The sequence below is a fragment of the Tauraco erythrolophus genome, chromosome 10 (genome assembly GCF_009769465.1).
Source record: "Tauraco erythrolophus isolate bTauEry1 chromosome 10, bTauEry1.pri, whole genome shotgun sequence".
Classification (NCBI taxonomy): domain Eukaryota; kingdom Metazoa; phylum Chordata; class Aves; order Musophagiformes; family Musophagidae; genus Tauraco; species Tauraco erythrolophus.
Window position 1 is genome coordinate 32,730,240 of NC_141474.1, and position 23,734 is coordinate 32,753,973.

Genomic DNA, 23,734 nt, shown 5'->3' on the forward strand with positions numbered 1-23,734 from the left:
ACCACCCACCTGGATAAGACTTCCTGACACACACCTGTTGTCTCATACAAAAGAACCTCTGTAGTCCTGACTGTCTATTAACTACAGTGAATTTAAGCAACGTTTGCTAAATGTCATACTGTAGAACTCAGGTCAGGAAATCCAGGGATTTTCACTGGGAGCTCAGTATCTAGCCAACTTTGGAGCTTTGTAGATCCCACTAGCCAAGTAAATAAATCTTTAAGTCAATATATACCTTGAGAAGCTGAACCTTGGCTCCCTGGGTGATGGGCCTGTCTGTGCGCAGACATACAAGGATATTTTACCCTATAAAAGCAAGCAAAATAGGTGTAACGAGCATGTCTATGACTGCCAGAGTACATAGAATTTCTGCCATAATTCAAATGTATATTTCGGGATATTGATCTACAGTAATAATTAATTCATGTAGTAACGTAAAAAGCATCCAAGAAGATTGCAAAGAACTTTTCAAAATAAAATTGCTTTAAAAATTCTATTTAGGCTTCTGATTTTGTTCTAGCACTAACATATTTTACTTGGCAAGTGGCAAAGTTATACATTACTGTGCAGGAAATACGCAAAAAGAAGCGTACGTGAGTCAGGAGGGAGCTGCCTGAAGGGAAGGGAGTAAAACACCCGTGGATGTGGAAAGGGCACTATCAGTAACAACACTTTTTGGAAAACGGTGTGGATCTGTGGCAACCTGTGACAGACACACTCGCCCCCTCGCCCTTAACCAAACCAGCCGCAGTTTGGTTCCGGCTCCAAAGGAGGTAAACACCTGAGCCGTGGCCGGACCGAGAACTCCCCCAGGAAGCCCACCAGGAGCAGAGTGACACCGGGAAGCCGTGGGTGTGAGGAGCCTCGTGCGTACCGCTCCCGTTGCGTGCGATTTGACGGCGAGCCGACCGCTTTATGCCCAAAATGTGACAGCCCGAGCGAGCCGCCTGCGCGCTGCCCCGGCCGGGCTGCGTGGCGGTCACCTCCCCATTAGCCGGGACGCCTCTCCGTGTCAAGAGATATGAGCTGTTTGGCTCAAACGAGCAAGTTTTAAATAGAATAAATCACTTAAGAGTTATAATGCCGCGTGATTTAGCATGCTGTTTGCTTAGCTTTGCTTATCTAGCAAAAGTAGCTCGATCTGCTGAAGTCTCAAGTCACGAGCTGTAAATTTCCACTTAGATCTACTGAACGTGGACCTGCTTAGTCAAAACAGGGCCTCCAGAGCCAGTGTGAACCAGAAGATAGAGGCTTCAAGGCTACAACCATCAACAGCAGCGGCAATTAGGCAAGATAACGCCCTGGCTGAAGAGTGGGAAGGAATCCGATGAGGAACGAGGAAACCCCAGACCCAGATATGACTATTGGACCGAACTGTCATGTGTCTGTATAATCACCCAGGGATTTCTTTGTTTGGGTTGGTCCCCTCTCCAGAGACACCCAGCTCGAGCTGACCCTGCTGCTCTACCACTCTGTTAAATTATTTATTTTTATAAAATCTGATGCCTGAGAGTCTGCTCTGGGAAAGCCCAGGGTTCGAACTTTGGAGCAAACTAACGACGGACGCCCAAACGGAAGGTAAGCGAATTGGGAATAAGCACGATGAAACTTTGAAATCTTAGCTAAGTGACGTGGGGAACTGGGCGTGCACATATAATCCTTTGGCTATAAACACATATAATCCCTTAGCCATAAACCATGGACCAAGCCTGGGACTAGGAGTGGATCCAGCAGCACCTATACTCTTCTCTGAGAAGTTTAGAAAACAAGAGGGGTCCACTCTGACCCTCGTGGCTCCACAGGAGGGTCTCTCTTCCCTTGTTGCATCTCCAGTCCCTGTGTAAATCATTCCAAATAATTCCAACCCCATGTTTCCTCCACGTAGTAAGTGAACGAACCTTGCCATCAAACTCTGTTAAGTCACAGTTTTATCTAAACACTCATCCACAACACAACCACACGTGGTTTGGTGGCCATCTAGTTTCATACAATCCTAGAATGGTTTGGGTTGGAGGGGACCTTAAAGATCATTTGGTTCCAACCCCCCTGGATGATCTTTAAGGTCCCTTCCAACCCAAACCTACTTTGCTTTAGTATCTAGCAGACGGCACAGTGCCACTCTCGGGGAGGGCAGCAGGAGTTTGGCCTGGGGTCCTTTGGCTCCGTAGTGAGTGCTCAGATTTGGGGTCCCTCCACCCAAAGTGAAGGGATGCTAAAGCCTAGGTCTGGGCACGGCTTAAAGTCAGTTTTGAAACTAGTCCTATCTTAATGAATAACTTAGAAAAAAAGTTTTCCAGTGGAGTCACAGATGTTACTGCAATGAACAACTGTGTTTTGGCTTAACGGGCTTTTTCAAAAATTATGACTGCCACATAGAGTTCCTTAGTTCTCAAGATAACAAGATGAATCCTTAAAAGATTTCTGACGTTTTGGGGCAGTATTAAATTACATAGCACCACAGTATATAGACTCCAGGTAGCCGATCCATGTTTCATAAGAAATGTTTACTACAGCAACGCTTCCATCGTGTTTCTCCCATCTCACGCTGTCCAAGTCCTGCCAGAGGAGAGCTGTGAGAAATCTAAGACCTTATATGGAGTAAATAAAGAGCAATTTTCAGAGCAGCCAGATGAATTTGTGAAATATGGAAGCCATCTTATATGTAAAGACAAGACCTCGTAATTCACAGCAAGTGAAGCCACAGATGAACTATGGAGGCTTTTCATCATAAACAGAAAAATTCTGTGTTCTGCAGATATTCACTGTGTCGCACGACTGACATTAGATTTAAAATATTTCATTCTTTTTATTAAAAAAGAGGGAAGTGCATTTCTCTTTAGGTCAAGCAGAACCGTTTCTGCCTAGAGAGCATCTACTGATGGAATCACAGGGGCTTAAAACTTCCAGAGGTAACGAGATGTATTTCACGACCTCCCAGTATGTCCCACGTTTTCCTTTAAAACAAAAACATATCACTAGCCTGGGGGGCAAGTTGTAGCCTTTCTGCAGAAAGAGGCTTTTGTAAACAGTGTGATGAATCTATAGCTGCATGTGACAGACAATAAATGTATTTACTCCCAACCATCACCAAGACTGAGTCACTCAGACACAGTTTATACGGAAAACTTTCCGCAGAACTTCTGGTTTGGTCCCGCCGGGAAACCTTCTCTGGGCGGGCAAGGTGAAAGTGGCAGAATGGAGTAGCCTGCAGTGTTTTCCCACACGCCATCTTTTGTGAGGATACTGACGCCTGTACGGGGATTTCTGGCAGCCTCAAGAGTGAAAAACGAGGATTTATGGCATTCTTCATCGCTGCGCTGGTACAGCTTTGTAGCACGGATCTCATAGGAGTTACAAGTGTAATGAGAGCGAGGCAAAAAAAAAGGCAGAAAGTTTATTTAGGGAATGGGGCTGAATCCTGAAACGTATCATCCCCGATGGACGCTGATCCAACGCGGTGCCGGCTGGGCAAGCTGGGACAGCCCGGGAGCGGCGTGCCCGCGCCCGCCCAGCGCGGAGGGCAGCGCTGCAGGCCGCAATGGCGGACCGTCCCCCGCCGAGCCAGGGCGGGCGGTGCCCGCTCTGCAGCCGCCCGTTCCGCCGGGGCGGTCACGGAGCCACAACCCGCCGGGCAGCGGCGGCACCGGGCGGGGCGGGGCGGGGCGGGGCGGGGCGGGGCGGGGGGGGGGGGGAGCACCGAGCGCCCGCCCCGCCCCTTACCTCCGGCGCCGCGCGCTGCGCGCCTCTCTCGCTGTGATTGGCGGAGGCGGGAAGGGGCGGGGCTAGAGCCGTGCGCTGCGCGCCGCTCTCGCTGTGATTGATTGGCGGAGGTGGGAAGGGGCGGGGCTAGAGCGGGACCAATCCACCGCCGCCGGAGCGGGGGGTTGTCTCTGCGGAATGGTTCAGCCCAGCCGCCTCCCCTCCCCTCCCCGCCTCGCGAGCCCGAGCCCTTTGGCCGGGCCGTTACCAGCGCTCGCGCGCGCCCAGGCAGGACCCCGCGGGCTGCCCGCCGCTTTGCCTGACGGCGGCGGCGGAGGCGCGGCGCCGGCCGTTGCCGGCGGGCTCGTGCGGAGGTGTCGCTCGGCCGCCGCAAGCCGGTGGGAGACGGACCGCCGGCGGTCACCATGGCCCTGCGGTCCTGGCGGGCGCCGGCGGCGGCTTCCGCTCCGGCGTTTGAACGGGGCGGCCGCGAGCGCCTGGGCGCGAGGAGGGGTGAGGGCGCGGGTCCTGGCGCCGCGGAAAACGCGCCAAGTTTCCCGTGGCGGGGAGAGCGGCGCCGGGGCGCCCCGCGGTCTCCATAGCAACCGGCGGGCGGCGGCGGCTCGCGCCGTGCCAACATGTAGCGGTGAGGACCGGCGGCTCGGCCGCCGCCGCCATCCGCTGCCCCGGGGGCCGGGCCGGGCCCGCCGCGGCGGGCGAGCGGCCTCCCGGGCGGGCGGGCGGGACCGTGAGGGCGGGCGGCGCGGGGCAGCGTCCCGCGGGCCGGGGCGGGAGGCTGCGGGCGGTGCTGCCGGGGCGGGGGGCTGCGGGACGGGGCTTCCCGCACCGAAAGTCAGTGGCGACTCTGTGTGTGTGTTTGCGCCAGGTGTGAGCGGCGAGCGCAGCTTCCCGGCCGGGCCGGCCGCCCCCCCCGCTCGCCCGCCCGCCCGCCAGGAACGATGCCCGGCGTGGTGCCGAGTGACAGCGCCGCGCCTGCCAGGGGGAGCCCCTCCAAGAAGAACCGGCTCTCGCTGAAGCTCTTCCAAAAAAAGGAGGCGAAGAGAGCGCTGGATTTCACGGAGTCGCAGGAAAATGAGCAGAGGAGCTCGGACTGCAGAGGCTCGGAGATGTATGTAAGAGTTTCCCTCTCAATAAGCGTTTCTGGTGGCGGTGTGGAAGGAGCTGAACAAGAGTTCCGTGGGATGTGAGGGATACACAATGCTCCCTCATCCGCTCCTTCCAGTGGCGTGTTCTGGCACAAGCGTGCGCTTCCACGCCTGGAAATAAACCCTTCGGCCGAGCTAATCAAACTGAACTCGCTATAACGAGCTCCTCGAACTATTTACTTGTAAGAAAATGGCTTTGCTGCACTGTGGGTGTTTAGCTGGCACGAACTTTTTAATAACTTGAAGAAATCCTTATTTGGAGTTAATATAAGGTAGCGATTGTGGTGCTGAATTATTTAAAGTTTATAAAAATGTAAGTTTTTGCCAAAAAAAAAAAAAAGAAAAGGCTATTTCTGCTGCAAGTAAAAGAACGGATTATGGTCTTTACTGTTCTTTAGGGTGTTTCAAGCCCTGAACAAATCCGTCAACTCGCTTCATTGCAGCTAGTGAGGAAACTTAAATGGGAAAAAGAAAAATTGCTCAATCATGGTCAATTACAAATGTGTTGGAGACTTCAAAATTTGTTTCTGTTATGTCAGTACGATGCATATAATGTGCCAGGTTCATTGGTTCTTTTTTGTTTGTTTGTTTTTTATCCTTTTGATTTGCTTCCAGAAATGATGTGAATCTGGACTAGGGGACAGTAATAGAAAATATGTGCTAGACACAACTCTTTCTTAGTGCTGCCTTAGGAATGAACAAAGAACATACAAAAGTGTTTTAAGGAATCAAAAAAGTTCTCTTTAAATCAGTCTCCTGGTGTTTTTGGAAAAATATGTATTGGAACTAACAGCAGATTTGCCTGCTGCTTGTAAACCTGTCTGTTTTTGCATCAGTTGCTGAAGAGAAGTGTTACAGTTGAGCAGTCTGTGTTTGAGTGCCTAGAATCCCCGTATGGACACTCTCAGAAACACTTTGACATGATTTTGATCTGTATATATTAGTCTTTAAGTCTATAAGCTGGCTCTGAGATGGGGATGGCCAGGAGAGAGATGTGCCTGTGCCCTAGAAGGAGTCATTTTCAAAAACTGTTTCTTACACGCTGTTTTCTCTGTTTCATAGTGATCAGGTTGTTCCTGCAGCACAGCCTCCCTCCCTGGTTAGCTGTGAGAAGAAAGACATGCCGCCTTTTGTGGGCTTGAACAATCTGGGCAACACTTGTTACCTTAACAGCATCCTTCAGGTAAGATCGTGAAGATTATTTATTTTTGGTGAAGGAGGAGTGGAGGAGTTTCGTAGCTGGATATTACGTGGATGTCTGGGTGTAGTACGAAAGGGATCTAAGTACAGTGAGGAAAAAAAGGTGATACTGGAGGAAATGTGTGCACCGTAGGTTGCCTTGATTGGGTGATTTTTCACTTTATGGACTCTGGGCACCGCCCTGCTATGAATAATCCTGCATCTGTGTGCTGTGCAGCAGCCTTGGGAGGTGCAAAGCCAGTTGGATCGTAAACGTGGACGTGGACATTGAGTAACTTCTTATTTACCAGTTATTCTCTTTGTTTTAAACTGTTGCTTTCAGGTATTATATTTCTGTCCTGGTTTTAAAACTGGAGTAAAACATTTATATAACATCATTTCAAAGAAGAAAGAATCTCTGAAGGATGAAGGAGAGCAAAAAGCAGAAAAGGTAATATGTCAACACCACCACCACCATGTTCTTTTGCTTGTAGTTGTGCGAGCGAGGCTGCATGCCAGGAGCGTAATGATGATTTCACTGTGTTTTTTTCTGTTTGTAAGAAGTTTTGCAGTGTTGGTTTCTACAGTGCTATTTCAGGTAAAGGTACATTTGAGTTGTTTTGAACATGTGCTCAAACTTGAGTGTTAAGAGTGTTTGTAAACTTGTAAGCTTTACAGAAGAAATTGGAGATGATATCTCACCAGGCTCCTGACATTAAGATAATTATGATACAGTACTTTGAGAGTAAAATTAGAGTCTGGGCAAAGATAGTTTGGGTTTTTAAAATAACGACAACTCTGGCTTTTATATTTGTTTTCTACTGGCAAAGAGCAATATATTGTCTCAAACTCACCTGCTTCCCTTAGCAGACAAAAAAAAAAAAAAATCTGTCAAATGTCTGTTAGAAGACTGAGGGCAGGAGCGACCAAGTTTAACTTGTTGTTACAGACGAAACTGCAAGTATTTTTATTCTTTTTATGTTGTTATTGCAGGGAAATTGTAAAGAAGATCCACTGGCAAGTTACGAACTCATCTGCAGTTTGCACTCCTTGATTCTTTCAGTTGAGCAGCTTCAAGCCAGCTTCCTCTTAAATCCAGAAAAATACACGGATGAACTTGCTACTCAGCCACGAAGGCTTCTAAATACCCTTAGGTACAAATTATCTTAAACACGTTGTTAGAATTCCCACCTGCAGTTTTGAGGTCGCTGTACAGAACAGCACGGACACGTGGGAGGAAGATGGTCTTAAATTTGGGGCATCATCACAGGAAGTAGGTTTTTTTGTGGTTATTGTTAGCCCTATGGTATCCTAAATTTGAAAGTAAATTTTCATTTTGTAGTAATGGAATCTAAATCCAGCCAGGGATTTAAAACAGTACTTAGCCTTAAGTATGTAAGTATTCTCACTGATCTGAGAAGGACCACTACTGGGTTGTGACTGAATCTGTGTTTAAATACACAAGGCTTTGTGTATGTAAAGGTGTTTAAATACACCTTCCCACAGCTCTGGGTGGCAGAGAGGACTTCTCTCGAGGCCTGGAGAGGATCCTCCCCTGCTTTTAAATCTCAGCTCCCTAATTTAAATCTCAAAAATCGTGTTAGCTAGGTCGTAAGGAATAACTAGCCTTCGTTTGCCATGCTTATTTACTTTTACTTTTACTAGAGAGCTCAACCCTATGTACGAAGGCTACTTGCAGCACGATGCCCAGGAAGTTCTGCAGTGTATCCTGGGTAACATTCAGGAAACATGTCAGCTACTGAAGAAGGAAGAATTGAACAAACTGCCCGTGGATGAGCCTACAGCTAAACTAGAAGAAAAACTCCATCAAAATACTGAGAGCAATGGAACTGGCAGCCCTGCTGAGGAGGAGGATAATGCACCGAGTAGCCACGGTGGAGAGAGAGCTGAAGACAAGCTACTCAAAGGAAACGGGAAAAGAAAAAGCGACGCTGAGGGCGGCAACGTAAAGAAAAAATCCAAAGTATCAAAAGAGCAAATTGCAGCGGAAGAAAATCAAAGACAAACCAGGTCAAAGAGGAAAGCAACGGGAGAAAAGCTGGAAAGTCAAAGTGATACCATTGCCAAGTGTTCCAGTGAAAACGAGAACGCGAAGCCAACGCAGAAGAAGTCACGGCTTAGATTAAACTGGTTAAAGTCTTCGTGCAAGCAGCCTAGTATTCTCTCTAAATTTTACAGTCTAGGAAAGCTAACTGCAAACCTGGGGTCCAAAGACCCAGGGAAAGAATATGATGACTGTGAGCTTGAAGAGTCGTCCGTAAAGTGCGAAAACGGTAACGATATTAAGGAAGAATATCGTGAACCGGCGTCTCCGGTGGAAAGCCATAATGAAAAGGGAACTGAAAAAGAACCAAAAAAGGAAGGTTGGTGAACAAGTGTATGAGCTTAAAATTAGCATGATTAAGAAATTACTGTGCGTGGGAAGTCAGCCTTTGGGCTGCACAGCCAGCAGAGCTCTCTAACTACAAAATTAACATTTTCAGGAATTAAAAAAGATTTTTACGAAAGAGCATTTATTTTTATTCCAATTTGTAATTATATTTTTTTTTATAACTTCACCTGTTTAGCTTAGATCTCACGAGGTATTTCTCTAACATTATGTAATCCCTGTGCGGTATAAGAAAAAGAATATTAATTAGCAGGTTTATATTATCACTAATTTTTGTCATCTATGGAAATAGCAAGTGGGTTCCAGATGCAAAGGAAGATTACTGTCAGGAGCAAACAGAATCCAACCCCATGGCTATGACTGTGTGTCCCAAGTCTTTACAAATAATATCCTCTCCTTCCCTCCCTCTTCATCAGTCCTTCCATGTTTCCAGCCTTCCCAGGAACTAGGAAAGACACTGGGTGTATTAGGTGTGCTAATTGCCTGGCAGGCAGGGATTTTGTTCATGTCGATGAAATAAGGTAACTGCTGAGGGAAGGGCCTCGGTATGAATTCAGCAGTTACTAATTCCAAACTTTCTTTCTGATCCAACCACCAATTTTTATAAAGATTTGACGGAATGCAGAATCTTTCGAGATCTCCATTTCTTCAGCAGATCTGACTAAAATTGGCCTACAAGTTTGGAAAATATTGGAGGAGAGGACTGAGGATAAATAGAGACCAGGCAAAAAAACCCAAGGGTGATGTTCCTTGAGGAGGCTGACAGTCTGTACTGAGAAGGCAGCGCGCTGATGACAAACACAAATTTTCCAGAATGTGACACTGTCACACTCATGTATAAAACAAGAACCTCATCTTAAAACAGAACTTCAATTTTGAGGGCCAAGAGGCTCCCTGTTTAGTTACAAGTAGATGATGTGAAAATTGCATGTGATAAGCAGCTCTTCCTGCTTTTTTTTTTTAAATTTATTTCTTATCTGGAATCTCTAGAAGGCCGTGTCTGTAACACAGTGATTTTCTGTGAAGGACAGATGTGTTTTGCAGTGTCTTTTGAATAAAATGCTTCTTGATAAGTGATCTGGCATATACTTTCTCTAGGTACAGAGCTGGCTGTTTTTGAACTAGTGGAGAAACTGTTCCAGGGCCAGTTAGTACTGAGAACGAGATGCTTGGAGTGCGAGTGCTTCACTGAAAGAAGAGAAGATTTTCAGGACATCAGCGTTCCAGTGCAAGAAGATGAACTTTCTAAAACTGAAGAGAGTTCTGAGAGTAAGTAATGGTTGAAAAGGCTTGTGGAAAAGTTGATTGGAAATTGTTGAAAAGGCTTGGATGGGTGTTTCTGCTTCAGCCAGCCGTTGGGGAAGGACAGCGCCGTCGTTATCGTGGAACACTGCTCCTGTTTGTGCTGGTTAAAATCGGAGGCTGTTGTGTTATCTCTTGTCCTGATTAACTTTAGACTTTGGAAACACAGCGCTGATAAAGGAGACAGATCCGGAGAGTATGAAAATTGTTTCAGGTCTCAACACAGAACGCAGGCTGCTCACAATGCTTCACTTGCCTACGTGTTTTTCTGCTTATAAATAGGTATTTTGTTTGATTTGGGTCTTCTCTTTCTTCCTGGATAAGAAGTTATTCTGCTTTTTCTTCATTTTATAAGAAATATCTGCATTTTTTCCCCCAAAATAAAATAAATTAGAAACTAGCTTTTTGTTAATTTATTGTAAAAAAAATTATTTTTTCAGTATTTTAGACTGCCGTTACCTTAACAGTGTTTGGTTTATATTTATAAATGTTAATCCTCTGGCATCTTTCACAAATTTTAGCGATCTATACGTAGTTTTTAGCCATTTTCAAGAGTAAGCATGGCAACAATACATTTTGAAATTCAGAATTTTACAGAAATTAATTTTAGTTCCCATGGAGCAGCTTTTACTATTTTTGCCCTCCCCGTTTTGCTGAAGGACTTCCAAGTGTACGTGGTGGTGTTCGTACGGGAAATGCTACCGACAGCACGGGTGATCCTGTTGTCAGCAGTGTGAAGCTGCCAGGGGAGGCAAAATGTTAAAAAATGAAGAGGAACTTCCTGGTTATTTTGGAGGTTTGCCTCAATGAGTGAAATTCAGGTCTCAGATACCCAGTTTCTCGACATGGCAACAGAATTAGTACACGTGATCTGAAGACAAGCGTTGGGAAAACTGTGCGTTTTTAAGTAATATCCATTAAGTGGTATTTTCATCACTTCCTGAAATGATATGAATACAGGGAATTCAAAGATTTGAATAGATTTTCATACCTATTGAGTGTTCTTTACAGTGTTGATAGTAGTTTTGAACGTGTCTTAACTTGACACACTTTGTTTTGTTGTTATCCTGGCGGGACGCATTGGAAATGTAAATAATCGCATATCTGTGAATGTAACGATTCTCTTTTGCAGTTTCTCCAGAGCCAAAAACAGAAATGAAGACTCTTAAATGGGCGATTTCTCAGTTTGCATCAGTGGAGAGGATTGTGGGAGAGGACAAATATTTCTGCGAAAACTGCCATCACTACACGGAAGCAGAGCGCAGCCTTTTGTTCGATAAAATGCCTGAAGTGATAACGATTCACCTAAAGTGCTTTGCTGCTAGTGGCTTAGAGTGAGTATGCACATTGACTGTCTCACCAAACAGGGTGCTGTTGGAAGGGAAGGCTCACCAGAAGAGGGGAGAATGTTTGGTAACTTTTCCAAAAGCAAAAGCAAATTTCTAGATGGAAATTAGCTTACATCAGTGAGATGCAGCCCCTAATCTCAGAAAGGCTTTCTGTTGTTACAAGTAGTGGCAGAAGTTACCTCCAGGAAGATAATGCTGTCAGGGGACTTGTTAACAAAAATTGTTTTATCTGTATTCTTACACCAGCCCAATACCCTGATGTTTCTTAAAACTTTCTTTACTTTTCATAGATTTCATAGATTTCTAGGTTGGAAAAGACCTTAGAGATCATCGAGTCCAACTGTCCCTAATCCCCATATTTTAATATCACCTGTCTGAGTTTAGAAGCAGGTTTAAGTACTTTAGCAGAACAAGTAATGAGAACAAATCTTATTTTTATGGTCGTAGTTAGTGGTCTCTAGCTGAATGCAAGTACTAAAATTCAGGGAAAAAAAAACCCAAAATCAGATAAACATTTTAAAGAGCTAACACACATCACAGAAAAATCGATCAATTCCTTTAAAAATAGTCATATCAGTGTCATTGATGTTCAACTGCTGAGCAATCAGTTTGATGTTATAAACTGTAGAAATCCTTTTTTGAAAGAGATTATTCTTATGAGAGCGTTATCTTTTTTTCATACATAGGAATTCAGGGATTTTCTTCGTGAGAAAAAAAAAAACAAACAAAAAACCTGTCCCTTCAGGACTGCACCACAAATGAAACAATGCCATGACAATTTATGTGCAGCATTTTGCAGTAAAAACTCATTTCTCTACTGAGACTCAAATAAAGAAAAATGACAGAAGGCTTCATCAGGAGAAACTTCTTAAAATTCTAAAATATTTCCCTAGATCCTTTGTTACACTATTAATTGCATTTTTGAGAGTGACTATACAATTTTAGTAATGTTTGCAGACTTGGCCCTGTATTTTCAACTTGTGGCATTCACTAAAACATAACTTTTGCTGCCTGCACTCACTTTGCTGGATGCAGCACAAGAAGATAAAGGTGTGTGGGTTTCGTGGCCGCTCTTCCGGAGAGCCACGCACGCTTCTCTGCCGCAGTCTGCGTCCTGCAACCTGGTGGCAGGAAGTTATTTATCCACTTTTTATCCACTTTTTATCCACCAAGTTCCTTGTGCTTTGCATTTCCCTGTTGGTTGGCTCTAGACCTTCAGAGCCACCTCGCCAGCAGGAAGGCTAATGCACGAAGTCTTCCATGGAATTTAGTTTATGATATTTGTGTCACCAATACTTTAGAACTGGGAGAGTACAGGACCTTTGGCAGATACCAAATATAAGTTGACAAATTTGTCAGAGGACGCTCTGTAAGCAAGTGCTGGTAACTGTGGTCGATAGAAATAGGATTTGTAAAATAACTAGTGTCAAGGATTACATTAAAATACTTTTACAGGTAGTTTGCTAAGATTCTTAAAACTAGAATTCTCACTCTGCCTGATTTTAGTACTTGCTTTTAGGAGTATCTAGGTTTCTGAGAAAGTAGAAAGGAAACTTCCTCTGTCTCTGTAATGTCTGTTAACTTCTCTTTGTCTAGGATCAAAACACACAAAATTGTCTTTTCATTGTTCTAAGTAATATTTGACTGTCACAACAAGGCAGAGGAGAAGTTGCACGCTTTTTTAAAAAACTTGATGCTGTTAATGAGTAGCTCTTGATGTGAGATGGTACCTATCCTGGCATGATTACAGGCTATTCAAAAACATGCAACCCGAGATGCCCACCTGAAAGGAAACCTGAGCATTACTTTCAGTTTGCCCCTACATTTGCTACTTTTTTTGTTTCCGTGAGGAAGTACTTGCAGCTTGCAGGTTAACCAGCCATCTCCTGAATCACTTACCTCCTTTTCTGTCCTGGCCATCTTCAGGTCCTCGCTCCAAAACACTCAGACCTCTATCCAGGTCAGACTGAATCCAGTCTCTTGTGGTGTTCCTCATGTGTCCTCTGAGTCATGTCATACATTTTCTGCCAAGTGCTAACAGCCAGACATTAAGGAAGTAGGAGTGGAAAAATCAGATGCAGAACTGGAGTCAGTGGTGAAGCTCAAACTGCTTAGAAGATTGTTTCCTTGGTTTTGGCTTGGGCATTTTATCTTGGACAAAACCATGCCATCTCTAACATCTTGATTTGGAGGAATAAAGCACAGCTGCAAATCAAATGGGGAAGAGCCAAGGCTAGTAAACCAAAGCCCTGGCTTACTCCATAGTGTCCAGAGTCACTCTTCCAGTGATACTTGAATGATAAGCTTTGATGGAGCTTCCTCCAGTTGACTTATGTAAACTTGTAATAACTATTGTAGAAATACTAGTTGTCTCACAGATGAGACTGTAATGGTTTGCCCCAAAAGTAATACGTCTGTTTTGCTGGCCTTGAGCTTAAGATTTTTAAACTAAGAATCTTCATGCAACTTCTCTTAGCTCCAATAAAAATTCTGAAATCTTGTCTGCTTCTCAGTTGTGCTCTACCGAGTTTCCCGATGACTGAGTTTTAGCTAAATGAAGAGAAATGAAGCAAAAGGGAATGGTAATGTAAATACTTGCAGTTAGTAGGGATATGCTTCATCTTTTCTAGATGCTGGCTTGCAAAGTGGTTTCGGGTTGGTTGTGGTTTGTTTTGTGTTTGTTTTTTTTTTTTTAAATAAAGCAGCCAGTGTGAAAATCTACTTGCCTAGGGATGAGTAATTCTCTTTGGCAAGTGTGTGTGGGGAAAAAAGGCCATGTGTGCTATGACTGGGAAGCTATTAAGAAGCAATGTGCAACTGGTAACATCTAGTTAAGGATTTCCACTATATAAATTTAACAATTGGTGAGAAAATTAGATTTTTGTCTTATGAAGTGGTATCAGGTAAGAGCAGGTGATTTATTTATTTTTTAAAAAGACTTGCTTTAGGTTTTGTAACAGTCACAGTTGCCAATTAGTGGCAGCAGTTCAGATCTGTATGTATTAAAAGAATTGCAGTAAAATAGTTTGAGTCTTTAAAAGGCTGTAAGAACTTGAAGTATTAATTCAGTACAGTGGGTGAACTTCCACGAATTTATGGCCTCAAAAGATGTAGTTGCAGAAATCAAGTTTGCTGTGTATGAACTACTGTGCATCAGTCAGAGGAGGCAGAGTACTTGGCATGCAATTTTTCTGTCTTCAGATTCTTATCATTAAGAAGAACAAAAAGCTAATAGGAAAAGATTTCCTCTCTTATTTCCTCCTCTCCAAATCTTTCTGATGCTGGATCTCATTCAGAAGAAAGGTAGAGCCTGTTTTTTAATGTTTTATGTTCATATGATTGTCACAGTGTGCTTGAGTGGAACTGGATTTCTGATCTAGAGTATCAGCAAGCAGTTTCTCTGTTTCTTGACTCTCTTCTGAATATCTCTATTCCTGGCTACTAATAATAGGGATTTTCAGAAGACTTAAGTTTTCTTATTTCTGATTATATGCTCTTTTGTGTTTCTTTTGGTGTATTCAAATGTTTATGGTAAGCCTAGGTCTAAAATGAGATTTCAGTTAATTAGACTTGAGTGACTGAGGACATCTGTGTGTGTGTAAATGTATTTGTGTTTATGAGGGTTTATGGATGTGAACATTAGTGAAATGCTTAGAAGCACAGCAGAAGCAAAACTAAACCCAGTAAACCAGAAGTAATACTCTTGCTGCCATTATGCATATACTGTTATGCCATATCTGTAGTTTCCTTGGGTTAAAGATAGTCATTCTTCATGATAAAATGCAAATTGAGTAATAGTAGTTAGTTCTTCAGAACTTAAATGTTACAGGGTTTTGTCTTTTTTGCTGAGCAAGACTGAATCATCAGTGAAATCTACTAGGACATCATAATGTGTCATTAAATGAAGGGGTTAGTTAAATTAGGCTGATGCAATATGTAAATGATGCAAGATCAGAGTCATTCAAGGAGGCTCATACACACTGATGTAAAGGGCTAAGTCCCAACACTTAATTTCTTTTCAGATTCTTTGGAAGATCCTTATTGCAATGAAAGGACTTAAACCTTTTGCCTTGTAAATTTGTGCGCTATGAACGAAATGCTAAATACTTGCAGAATACAAGATGCTTTTCCAAAGTAAATCAGCTAGATACTGGTTTAAAGAAACTGCACAACATAGGGCAGTTAATGAAGAATCCCTGGTAAGAGGAAAGTTTTAGTAACTTAACTCAGATAACCATTGGGAGTATGCTACCGTGCAGTGTGATGATCTGAGGAAAATTACTATAGCAAAACCCCAGATTTTCTGAGTGGCATTAAAGCTACTCAGAAGTAAAACAAATTTGTATTCCTTTATTTAGTAAATGACTCTTTCAGAGGTTTGGGGGAAAAAAAAAAAAAAACAGCCAACCCTGCTTGCTTCAACCTTGGATGTTGAAGGGTTTGTTTTTTCAATCTGGAGAGCAGGATGGTGTCTGGGAAGAAGTGCAATTATTCGTGCATAGAAGTAGGAATGGTAACTGAACCATTAGGTAACTCCTTTTGTCATCAATATTTAAAACATAACTTCGGCCAATACTTCAGAAAAAGGGAATTTCTTAAAGAGTTAAAATACAGAGTTACTAGGCTGTAAGATTTAACACTACATATGCTCATAAAAATGTCTTTACTGAACAGGAGTGCCTGGGAGAGATGCTCACGATAAGCAAGTTAAAAAGTGAGCAACTTCTTACATTCAGATCGCCCCTGTCTTTTTATTAATAGATGGAAAATAATATAGACATAATACGTGGGCCACTTAAAGCAGCATTTATTGTGAGCTGTTGTGGCCAGAGGTCTAACTCTACCTTTCTTCTCAAGGTTTGATTGCTATGGTGGGTTATCCAAGATAAACACTCCCTTACTGACGCCGCTCAAACTGTCCCTGGAAGAATGGAGCACGAAGCCGACCAACGACACCTACGGCTTGTTCGCAGTGGTCATGCACAGCGGCATCACGATTAGCAGTGGACACTACACAGCGTCTGTCAAAATCACAGATCTCAACAGCCTGGAGCTGGATAAGGGCAACTTCATCACTGACCAAATGTACGAAATGATTAAACCCGAACCGCTGAACGAGGAGGAGGCAAGGACTGTTGCCGAAGACTACGACGACGGCGAAGTCTCTTTCAGAGTCAACGGAAACGCGCAGCCGGGTAAAGTCCTGAACAAAAAGAACATGGAAGCTGTGGGACTTCTCGGGGGGCAGAAGAGCAAGTCTGACTGTGACTTGTACAACAACAAACCAGCTAACCCTGAGAAGTTTCTTAACGTAGTTACTGAAAACAGAAACCCCGAGGCCAGCAGTACGAACGGGAGCGCGGAGTGCAGCACGGAGCACGGTGAGCAAAACGGTGTCGCTTCCAGCGGACTGGAAAACAAAGCTCTGTATGTACTGCAGAGCCTGAAAGAGTACGAAGGAAAGTGGTTGCTTTTCGATGATTCTGAAGTGAAGGTTACAGAAGAAAAGGACTTTCTGAATTCTCTTTCTCCGACATCGTCATCTACATCAACTCCTTACCTACTGTTTTATAAGAAAATGGTAGAGTGATACTGTATTTTGATTGTAAATATTAGGGATTTGCATACACCTATTGGTCTGATTTGCAGCAAAACTACCTGGAATAAACAGCTGTTTGTTTTTGAAGCTACTGGATCATAATGTTTCTGGGTGTTGGTTTTTTTTTTTTTGGTTCGGTGTGACTCAACTTGAATTAACAAACCATGACATAGAACTTAACTTACAATATAACTTTTATGCTGGAGAATAGTGATGTTACCTTTTAGAAATACGGATTTGTATAGTTCCTAAATGATGCCTACAGTACACAGTAGTGGTTTTAACACAACTCTAGGTCTCAGACATGCCTATTGTATTATTAGCCTTTTTTTTTTTTTTTTAAATAAAAGTTATTTGTATTCATATTCTGGAGTAAATGTATATTACCTAGCAAATTTCATCAGAAGTTGTGTATTTTTGTAACTTGGGAAGTAATAGTTCATATTTAGTCTTTGGGTAATCGACGTGGTTTATTCTCCTTATCCAGTTCTATCCTGCTTGGTGCACCCTGAAGCACAAGAAAAGGGTCTTGTAACCTTGTTTAGTGTATTGGAAGGAACTGAACTTAATAGAAATGTTTGAATGGTCTAATTTACATCTTGTTGCATAGGTGTTAAATGGGCAAAGTGTAAATAGGTGTGATTAATACTTCAAAACAGGGGGAGCGTGTAGTGTAATAAAAATAATTTTGTACTTTTAAGAGTAAAGCCCTCTAATATGCATATCTGTTGGGTGGATTTGGAGCTTAGTGGTGACCTTATAACAGTTGATTTGTACTTGGAGCTCACTGAAATGTGGGAAAGTGAAAGCATTTGGCTTTGATACTTTGTTAAGAATGTATATATGAAATAAAAAATTTATGATATGCATCTGAGATGACTAGATCAGACTTTTGTATTTGTAGAGGGAAAAGCGGAAAGTGAAAGTGGTTGGGGACTGTTACAAAAAGGCTGGGAAACCATCTGTCTTAGAGAAATGGAAGATTTAAAGTGCTTTAAAAAAACCTCTCTTTTTCAGCCAATTTTTGTACAGCGTATCCTAATTTGAAGGCACTTCGTGACTACAGGTAAGATTCAGAGGCAGGGGGAAAGGGAAACTAAGATTATTGTAAAAAGTTAAATGTTTGGCACTAAATACTAGAAATTAAAATCCAAAATCACCTGTTGGATGCTAAAATGTTAATGTGAATCCTATAAACTGCAGACAATTAAAATCTTTAAAATATGACATAAAATAGGATGAGTGTTACTTCTGCTGTCATAGCATGGATGGAATGACATCAAGCGCTGCTGCAGAGAGAAACGAGGAAAAGATACACAAGATGTGAGTAAGCCCTAGTTTTCTGATAAACTTTTTCAAATACAAATTATTTTATTTACAGGAAAAGCCCTAGAAACCTCTACCTAGTTTATTCTGCAATGCTTAGTTTTTTACAATCTTTTAGTATAATATAGTATAAACACTAATGTAACTCTAGAAAAACACCTTTAGTGTATTTTCCATGTTATGGTAGACCTCAGATTTTTGTACAGACCTTGATTTTGCAACATATCCTCAATGATGATGTGTTACTAAAATGTGTTTCAGTCTGGAAAGCTTGTACTGTCACTAGAAAACAGTGTAATAAAGGCTGGACTAAATTTAAGAGTTGTTTATAAACTCATGCTGAATAGATGTCTGTAGTAATAATCTTCTACAGAGGAGAAAAATCTGGAATTACAAATTGATTGAAACCCTTCACCCTTCGAAAGCACTGTCACCATAACAAGTAATTTTGTAGTCTAAACCAAGAAATATCTACATTAAAAAAATCACAAAAAAATAACAGTAATCTTACCTTGCAAGGGCAGCCAAATCTCATTACACAATGCTATTTTTTACTGCCTGCAGCATGGGGTTTGCTGAATTTCAGCCTGCAAATGAAAGTTTATTTTGCCACGCTTGACCCAGGACTTTTTCTTTCAACTGCAGGAACAGGAAATGTTCCAAGGAAACAAAATTCCATTACATTCAACAAAATACTGGCTGCAGTGTAACCCAAGGAAGACCCAGCTGTCTTCCCTCATCCTACGCTGCCCAATCTCAGCTTTCCATTGTGTTACGCTTCTGAGCTTTATCTACTCAACGAGTTACATGAGTTTCATAAGCCAGTTAGATTTATGCTGACTTGGAGCCATCCAGTAAAATCAAAGGATGTTTATACAAGATTTGGATTAACACAGATGCCTTCCAAGCTGAAGAAACAATATACAAGGACTACTGTAAATTAAGGTTTCATTCTCTCATGGCTATTGGGATTTGTTTCCTCTTTTTCACTTCGTAACTACTTTGCATGCCTCGTCATATAAATCTCCTGCAAAGCTACTCCCTCCTTCCTTAATTTCCATTTTGAGCTCCAGACTGCCATGCAGCCTCCAAAGCCTTGTCAACATCCCTGGGCTTTGCAAAAAGCCTTTAAAATGTCTCCAAGTTTGTTTGTTGTGTTTTTTTTTTTTTTAAAAGGCTTAGGTTAGGGGAGTAGTTTTTCTTTATGCAAGAAACTCCATGCAGGCTTTCCTGTGTAAACGCTGAGCTAGTTCAGGATTACTCGTGTTCAAAGGAAATGGACAGGGACTGGCACGCTGGGAAGAGCACCGCGCTTACGTTACCAAAAAACACCACTATGAAGCTGTTGGAACGAAAGTGCACAGGAGAAGGACAGAAAATCAGCAGTACTGCCCTCCCTGCCCCAACACACTCCTTGGCCACAGCCAGCGTGCCCTGCAGCACCTTGCTCTGCACCATCCTGCTGGGTGCCATCCCACCGGGTGCCACCCCATCGGCGCAGGCCGTTCACCTACAGCAAATTCCAAGAAACACCTTCCCCCAGCACCTTCTCACATAGAGGAACATGTATGTTCCTAACACACAGGAACAGAAGGTGAAACGATTTAGGTTTCAAAAGTCAAATACTCACTAAGTGGAAGTGATGATGTGTAATTGTTTGCTATCTTAAAAGCTCATAAAACCCTTAAAAAGCATATAAACCCCTTTTTTTTCCCTTATATTTTTACATAGATAAAGTATGTTCATCAAATTTGGGTTTAAATATACATATGTGTATATATGTATATGTATGCATATTTAGGTATTTATATAGAGAGAATAAGGTTGTGTTTTATCACATACCACCTATTCCAAAGAACGTTGTTCAATACAGAGAGGAATAATATAAAGCATTAGATTTAGGAGTTGTGTACTCAGCTCCAATCCTGATGCTTCCTTGAAGTGCTGTGTTAGCCACCAAAATAAATAATTTACAGCCACCATGCTGTAAAACATGTTTTTCTTTACATAAGTAACAATGCAAAGAACGCTTTCTATGTAAGCTTTTAACTTAAACTGTGATATCGTTTTATGTTCTTTTTCCCTGTGAAATTGGTTTTTAAATGGAAAAAAGGGCTGCAAGAAGCAGTCTACTTGCATGTACACTGCTAAGCTGAATGGCACGTTCGAAGTTACGAGGAGATGACCGTGCTGTTTGGACTTCCTAGCTGGTGGAAATGACCACGTACACACAGAAATGATGCTGAAACTCCACTTCACTGCTACTGAAGGAAGCACAAGATGTGCTTCCATTCTTCTGACAGCTACAGATGGAATTATTTTTCTTTGCAGCAATTCGTATTCAGAGTTACAAAGGCAAAAGGATAGGGATAATAAAAAAAATCACCGCTTGGTTAAGGAGTGTTACTGTAAGACTTACCTTTCTCTGAACCTTTTTCCGAAGGATGGCAAGCTCTGAAGTCCAATGCACAGGGAATTAAAGTGTAAACATTCACATATTTAATAGTACCATCAAAATAACCATCATCACTACATTAAAAACTTCAAAAATGCACTTGCGTATGGTCCTAATATAAATTAAATATATGAACTAAAAGTAAATAAATTTAACATTAGGTAATGCTATAAATAAAGGTAAATGCGTTTAGTGTACCTTTGAGTCATAAAAATGCCTTAAAAAACAGGTAAGTTTACAGCTTATCACCAATACTCTGGATACCACTGTCATGATTTTTTTCAAACATTGATAAGTCTACATTTGACAATTCAGAATGATTTTTGGCCACTGAACACTTTGATGGAGGAAGAGCTGTGTGGGATGTCCAGGATGAAGTCCAAGTTTTATTTCACAATAAAACTTCTTTGATTCCCAGCGCTGATAACAAGGCTCTTTCTTTTCAAAACCTTAATTTTAAGTGCTTTTTTTATTTTGGTTTTTAACTCGTTTAGATATCCATTTTGCGAAGGCTCATCCTGCTGAAGGAGTCTCTGAGGGAGAGAAAATACAATGATGAGCTCATATTTTCCACAATGAGATAAGAAGCCTCATCAGACGAATGATTCTGTACTCGATTTCCAGTATTTTCTACAGCTGGCTACTACAAAAATTAAGTCCACTGACATTAACTCATTGCTTTTCAAATGAATCGATTTTGGTCTGTATCTGGGATCGTTCAACTGCCCACGGTTTACGGACATGAAAGCTGACAGAAAGTTTAATTCATGTGTACGTAGAGAAACAGCACAAACCATCTGCACTACCGAAATCTTATTTTAGTCTTTCAAATAAATCTCTAAGTGGAATTTGTCTGGAATATCTCTGTTAGACTCCCTGCACAGGCTGAATTTCACAAGATTAGAAAATAATTACCACGACAAAAGTGCTGGTGAGGTTCCCACCTGGGTGGGGAGGGAAGCACTGGGAACTCCCACCATCCCCAGTCAGTGAGAACTGACTCCAGCAGAGACCAGCTAGCACACAGTGCATGATCTGCAGAGAGCTTTAAATGTCATGGACCCGGGGCATGGGGAAGGCCACCTTTCTCAGTATTCAGCAGACAGAAAAACACATCAAATTCAGCTACAAAAACATCGCTGAGCACTGCTGTGTGAGCTGGGGACACTCATATCCTTCATCCAGCACTAAGTCGTGATCTTTTCAGAATGTAATTCTGCCAAGTTTCTCTTTTCACAATGTTTTTTTTGCTTCCCATTGCTCTTTACCTCTGAATGACACTTTCAAAACCAGGGCTGCGTTCTCCTAAACCAACGGCATGGACATGAGCTGAAGCCCACATTTCCACAAATCTCCTGAAGGGTCTGTCGTTAGAAGCACCATCACCGTCCTGCCCAGTGCTAAGGAGGTGCCTCCCAGAATCCCCCCCCTCCTCACCAGTATGAGATCACGGTGCCTGGGCAGTCCTGCTGGGCTGCCTGAGCCTGCCGTGCAGACAGGGATGTACCGGGGTGTCAAGCCAAAGATTACTTGGTGTCAAGATTACTTTGTCAAAGATTACTTTGGTGTCAAGCCAAAGATCTGTCAGGTCAAAGCTGGGAGGATCCCACCTGGGAAACACTCCTGCCCCTATTCTGGGAGCCGGAGCCTCGTTAGAAACTCTCTGTACCCAAAGTTACCCGGCTCAGCCGCAGCCGGCGCCAGGCTGCGCTGGTTTGGGCTGGGACGGAATTAATCTTCACAACAGCTACTACGGGGCTACGTTTTGGATTTGTGCTGAAAACAGTGGTGATAAGGCGGGGATGTTTTCGTTACTGCTGAGCTGTGTGAGCACAGTGTCAAGGCTTCTCTGCCTCTCATCCCACTCCACCACCAGCAGGCTGGGGGTGCACAAGAAGCTGGGAGGGGACACGGCTGGGACAGCTGAACCCAACTGACCAAAGGGATATTCCACACTGTATGACGTCATGCTCAGCATATAAAGCTAGGGGAAGAAGGAGGAAGGGGGGGACACTGGGAGTGAGGGTGTTTGTCTTCCCAAGTAACTGTTACGAGTGATGGAGCCCTGCTTTCCTGGAGATGGCTGAACACCTGCCTGCCCATGGGAAGGAGTGAAGAAATTCCTTGTTTGCTTTGCTTTTGCGTGGGGCTTTTGCTTTCCCTGTTAAACTGTCTTTATCTCAACCCTTGAGTTTTCTCACTTTAAACCTTTCAATTCGCTCCTTTCAATTTTAAAATTTCAACCTTTACCCTTTCAATTCCTCCCACGGAGGGGGAGCGAGTGAACAGCTGTGTGGGGCTTAGTTACTGGCTGGGGTTAAACCACGACACCGGGGATCACAGTGCTACGGGCTCTGACCTACTTCACGCATTCCCAACAGGGGTTTTACGCTCAGTCTCGTTGCAGACAAACAAAAAGCCTGGACTCCAGCTTACCGGTCTTCCACCATGGAAGACACCAACTATTTTTCCACCCTGCCTGCCCCTGGAGCTCCTCATCCCAGTTTCACTGGGAACAAACAAGTGTCAAAGTCCTGTCATGCTGAGGGTGGTTTTGAATCTAAAAAAAATGGGATGCAGGATGAGAAAAAAGAAATTGTCACAGATCAGGAACAAAAGGAACCATTGGAGATACCACCTGTCATAGCTGCTGGGGAGGGGAAGTGCTCCGAAGTCAGGACAGAAGGGGAAAGGGGGTGGACTCAGCCAAAAGAGCCATAATTGAAAACAAATAGATGTCACAGGTTCAACAGGAAGAGCAGACACCCCAGTCCCTAGTTTTACACCTTCCTGATCTCTGCTGAAATGGCAAAATCAAATATCCACCTGTGGCAAGTGACCGGCAGCACTGCCTTATACAGCTGTGGGATCTTTCTGTTTATCAAAGGCTGGAGAGCTTCCTTTAACCGGTGATAATTCCTTTCAAGTTCTCGCTGATACTCCTTTTGGTCTGGACCGATCAGGCTCTTGTTCTTGCGCAGAGCATCTTCGCATCTAGGAAACAAAAGCCTGTGAAATTTGTGCACGTAAAAAAGGAGCTGCTTGCTACAGCCTTTTTAACCAAATAGTACAGAAAAAAATTCACTCTGCTCCTCTGGGATGACACATAATATCCTTTTCTATTTTGTCTTTTGGGTAATAAAGACTCAGCTAAACTGCTTGGTGTCCATGGGGAAAGGAGAGGGGTGTCATATTTCCAATTTCCATTTCAATTCCAGAGTGCCAGCTCCTTTTTTATTTTAATCTACT

General features: G+C 43.0%; 2 protein-coding genes across 2 annotated transcripts in view; one reads left to right on the top strand and one right to left on the bottom strand.

Annotated features, from left to right (window-relative positions):
- The first annotated feature begins 4,658 nt into the window (after positions 1 to 4,658).
- On the top strand, positions 4,659 to 17,535 carry USP1 (ubiquitin specific peptidase 1). The gene is made up of 8 exons (XM_086617353.1): positions 4,659 to 4,828; positions 5,928 to 6,048; positions 6,388 to 6,495; positions 7,038 to 7,198; positions 7,710 to 8,428; positions 9,553 to 9,723; positions 10,889 to 11,090; positions 15,963 to 17,535. The coding sequence occupies exons 1-8, from the start codon at positions 4,659 to 4,661 to the stop codon at positions 16,693 to 16,695; spliced, it is 2,385 nt and encodes a 794-aa protein (XP_086473479.1). The 3' UTR covers positions 16,696 to 17,535.
- Positions 17,536 to 20,975: 3,440 nt separating this feature from the next.
- Positions 20,976 to 23,734, bottom strand: part of DOCK7 (dedicator of cytokinesis 7) — a 108,652-nt gene continuing 105,893 nt past the window's right edge. Inside the window, exons 50-51 of the mRNA XM_086617078.1 lie at positions 23,312 to 23,479; positions 20,976 to 21,018 (exon numbers count right to left, since the gene is read on the bottom strand). Of these exons, the coding sequence (XP_086473204.1) occupies positions 20,976 to 21,018; positions 23,312 to 23,479 (211 nt within the window). The remainder of the gene's footprint in view (positions 21,019 to 23,311; positions 23,480 to 23,734) is intronic.

Coding starts and splice junctions, on each gene's coding strand:
- USP1 (XM_086617353.1), top strand. CDS start 4,659: ATGCCCGGCGTGGTGCCGAGTGACAGCGCCGCGCCTGCCAGGGGGAGC. Junction 4,829..5,927: donor GACTGCAGAGGCTCGGAGAT/GTATGTAAGAGT, acceptor TCTGTTTCATAG/TGATCAGGTTGTTCCTGCAG. Junction 9,724..10,888: donor AACTGAAGAGAGTTCTGAGA/GTAAGTAATGGT, acceptor TCTCTTTTGCAG/TTTCTCCAGAGCCAAAAACA.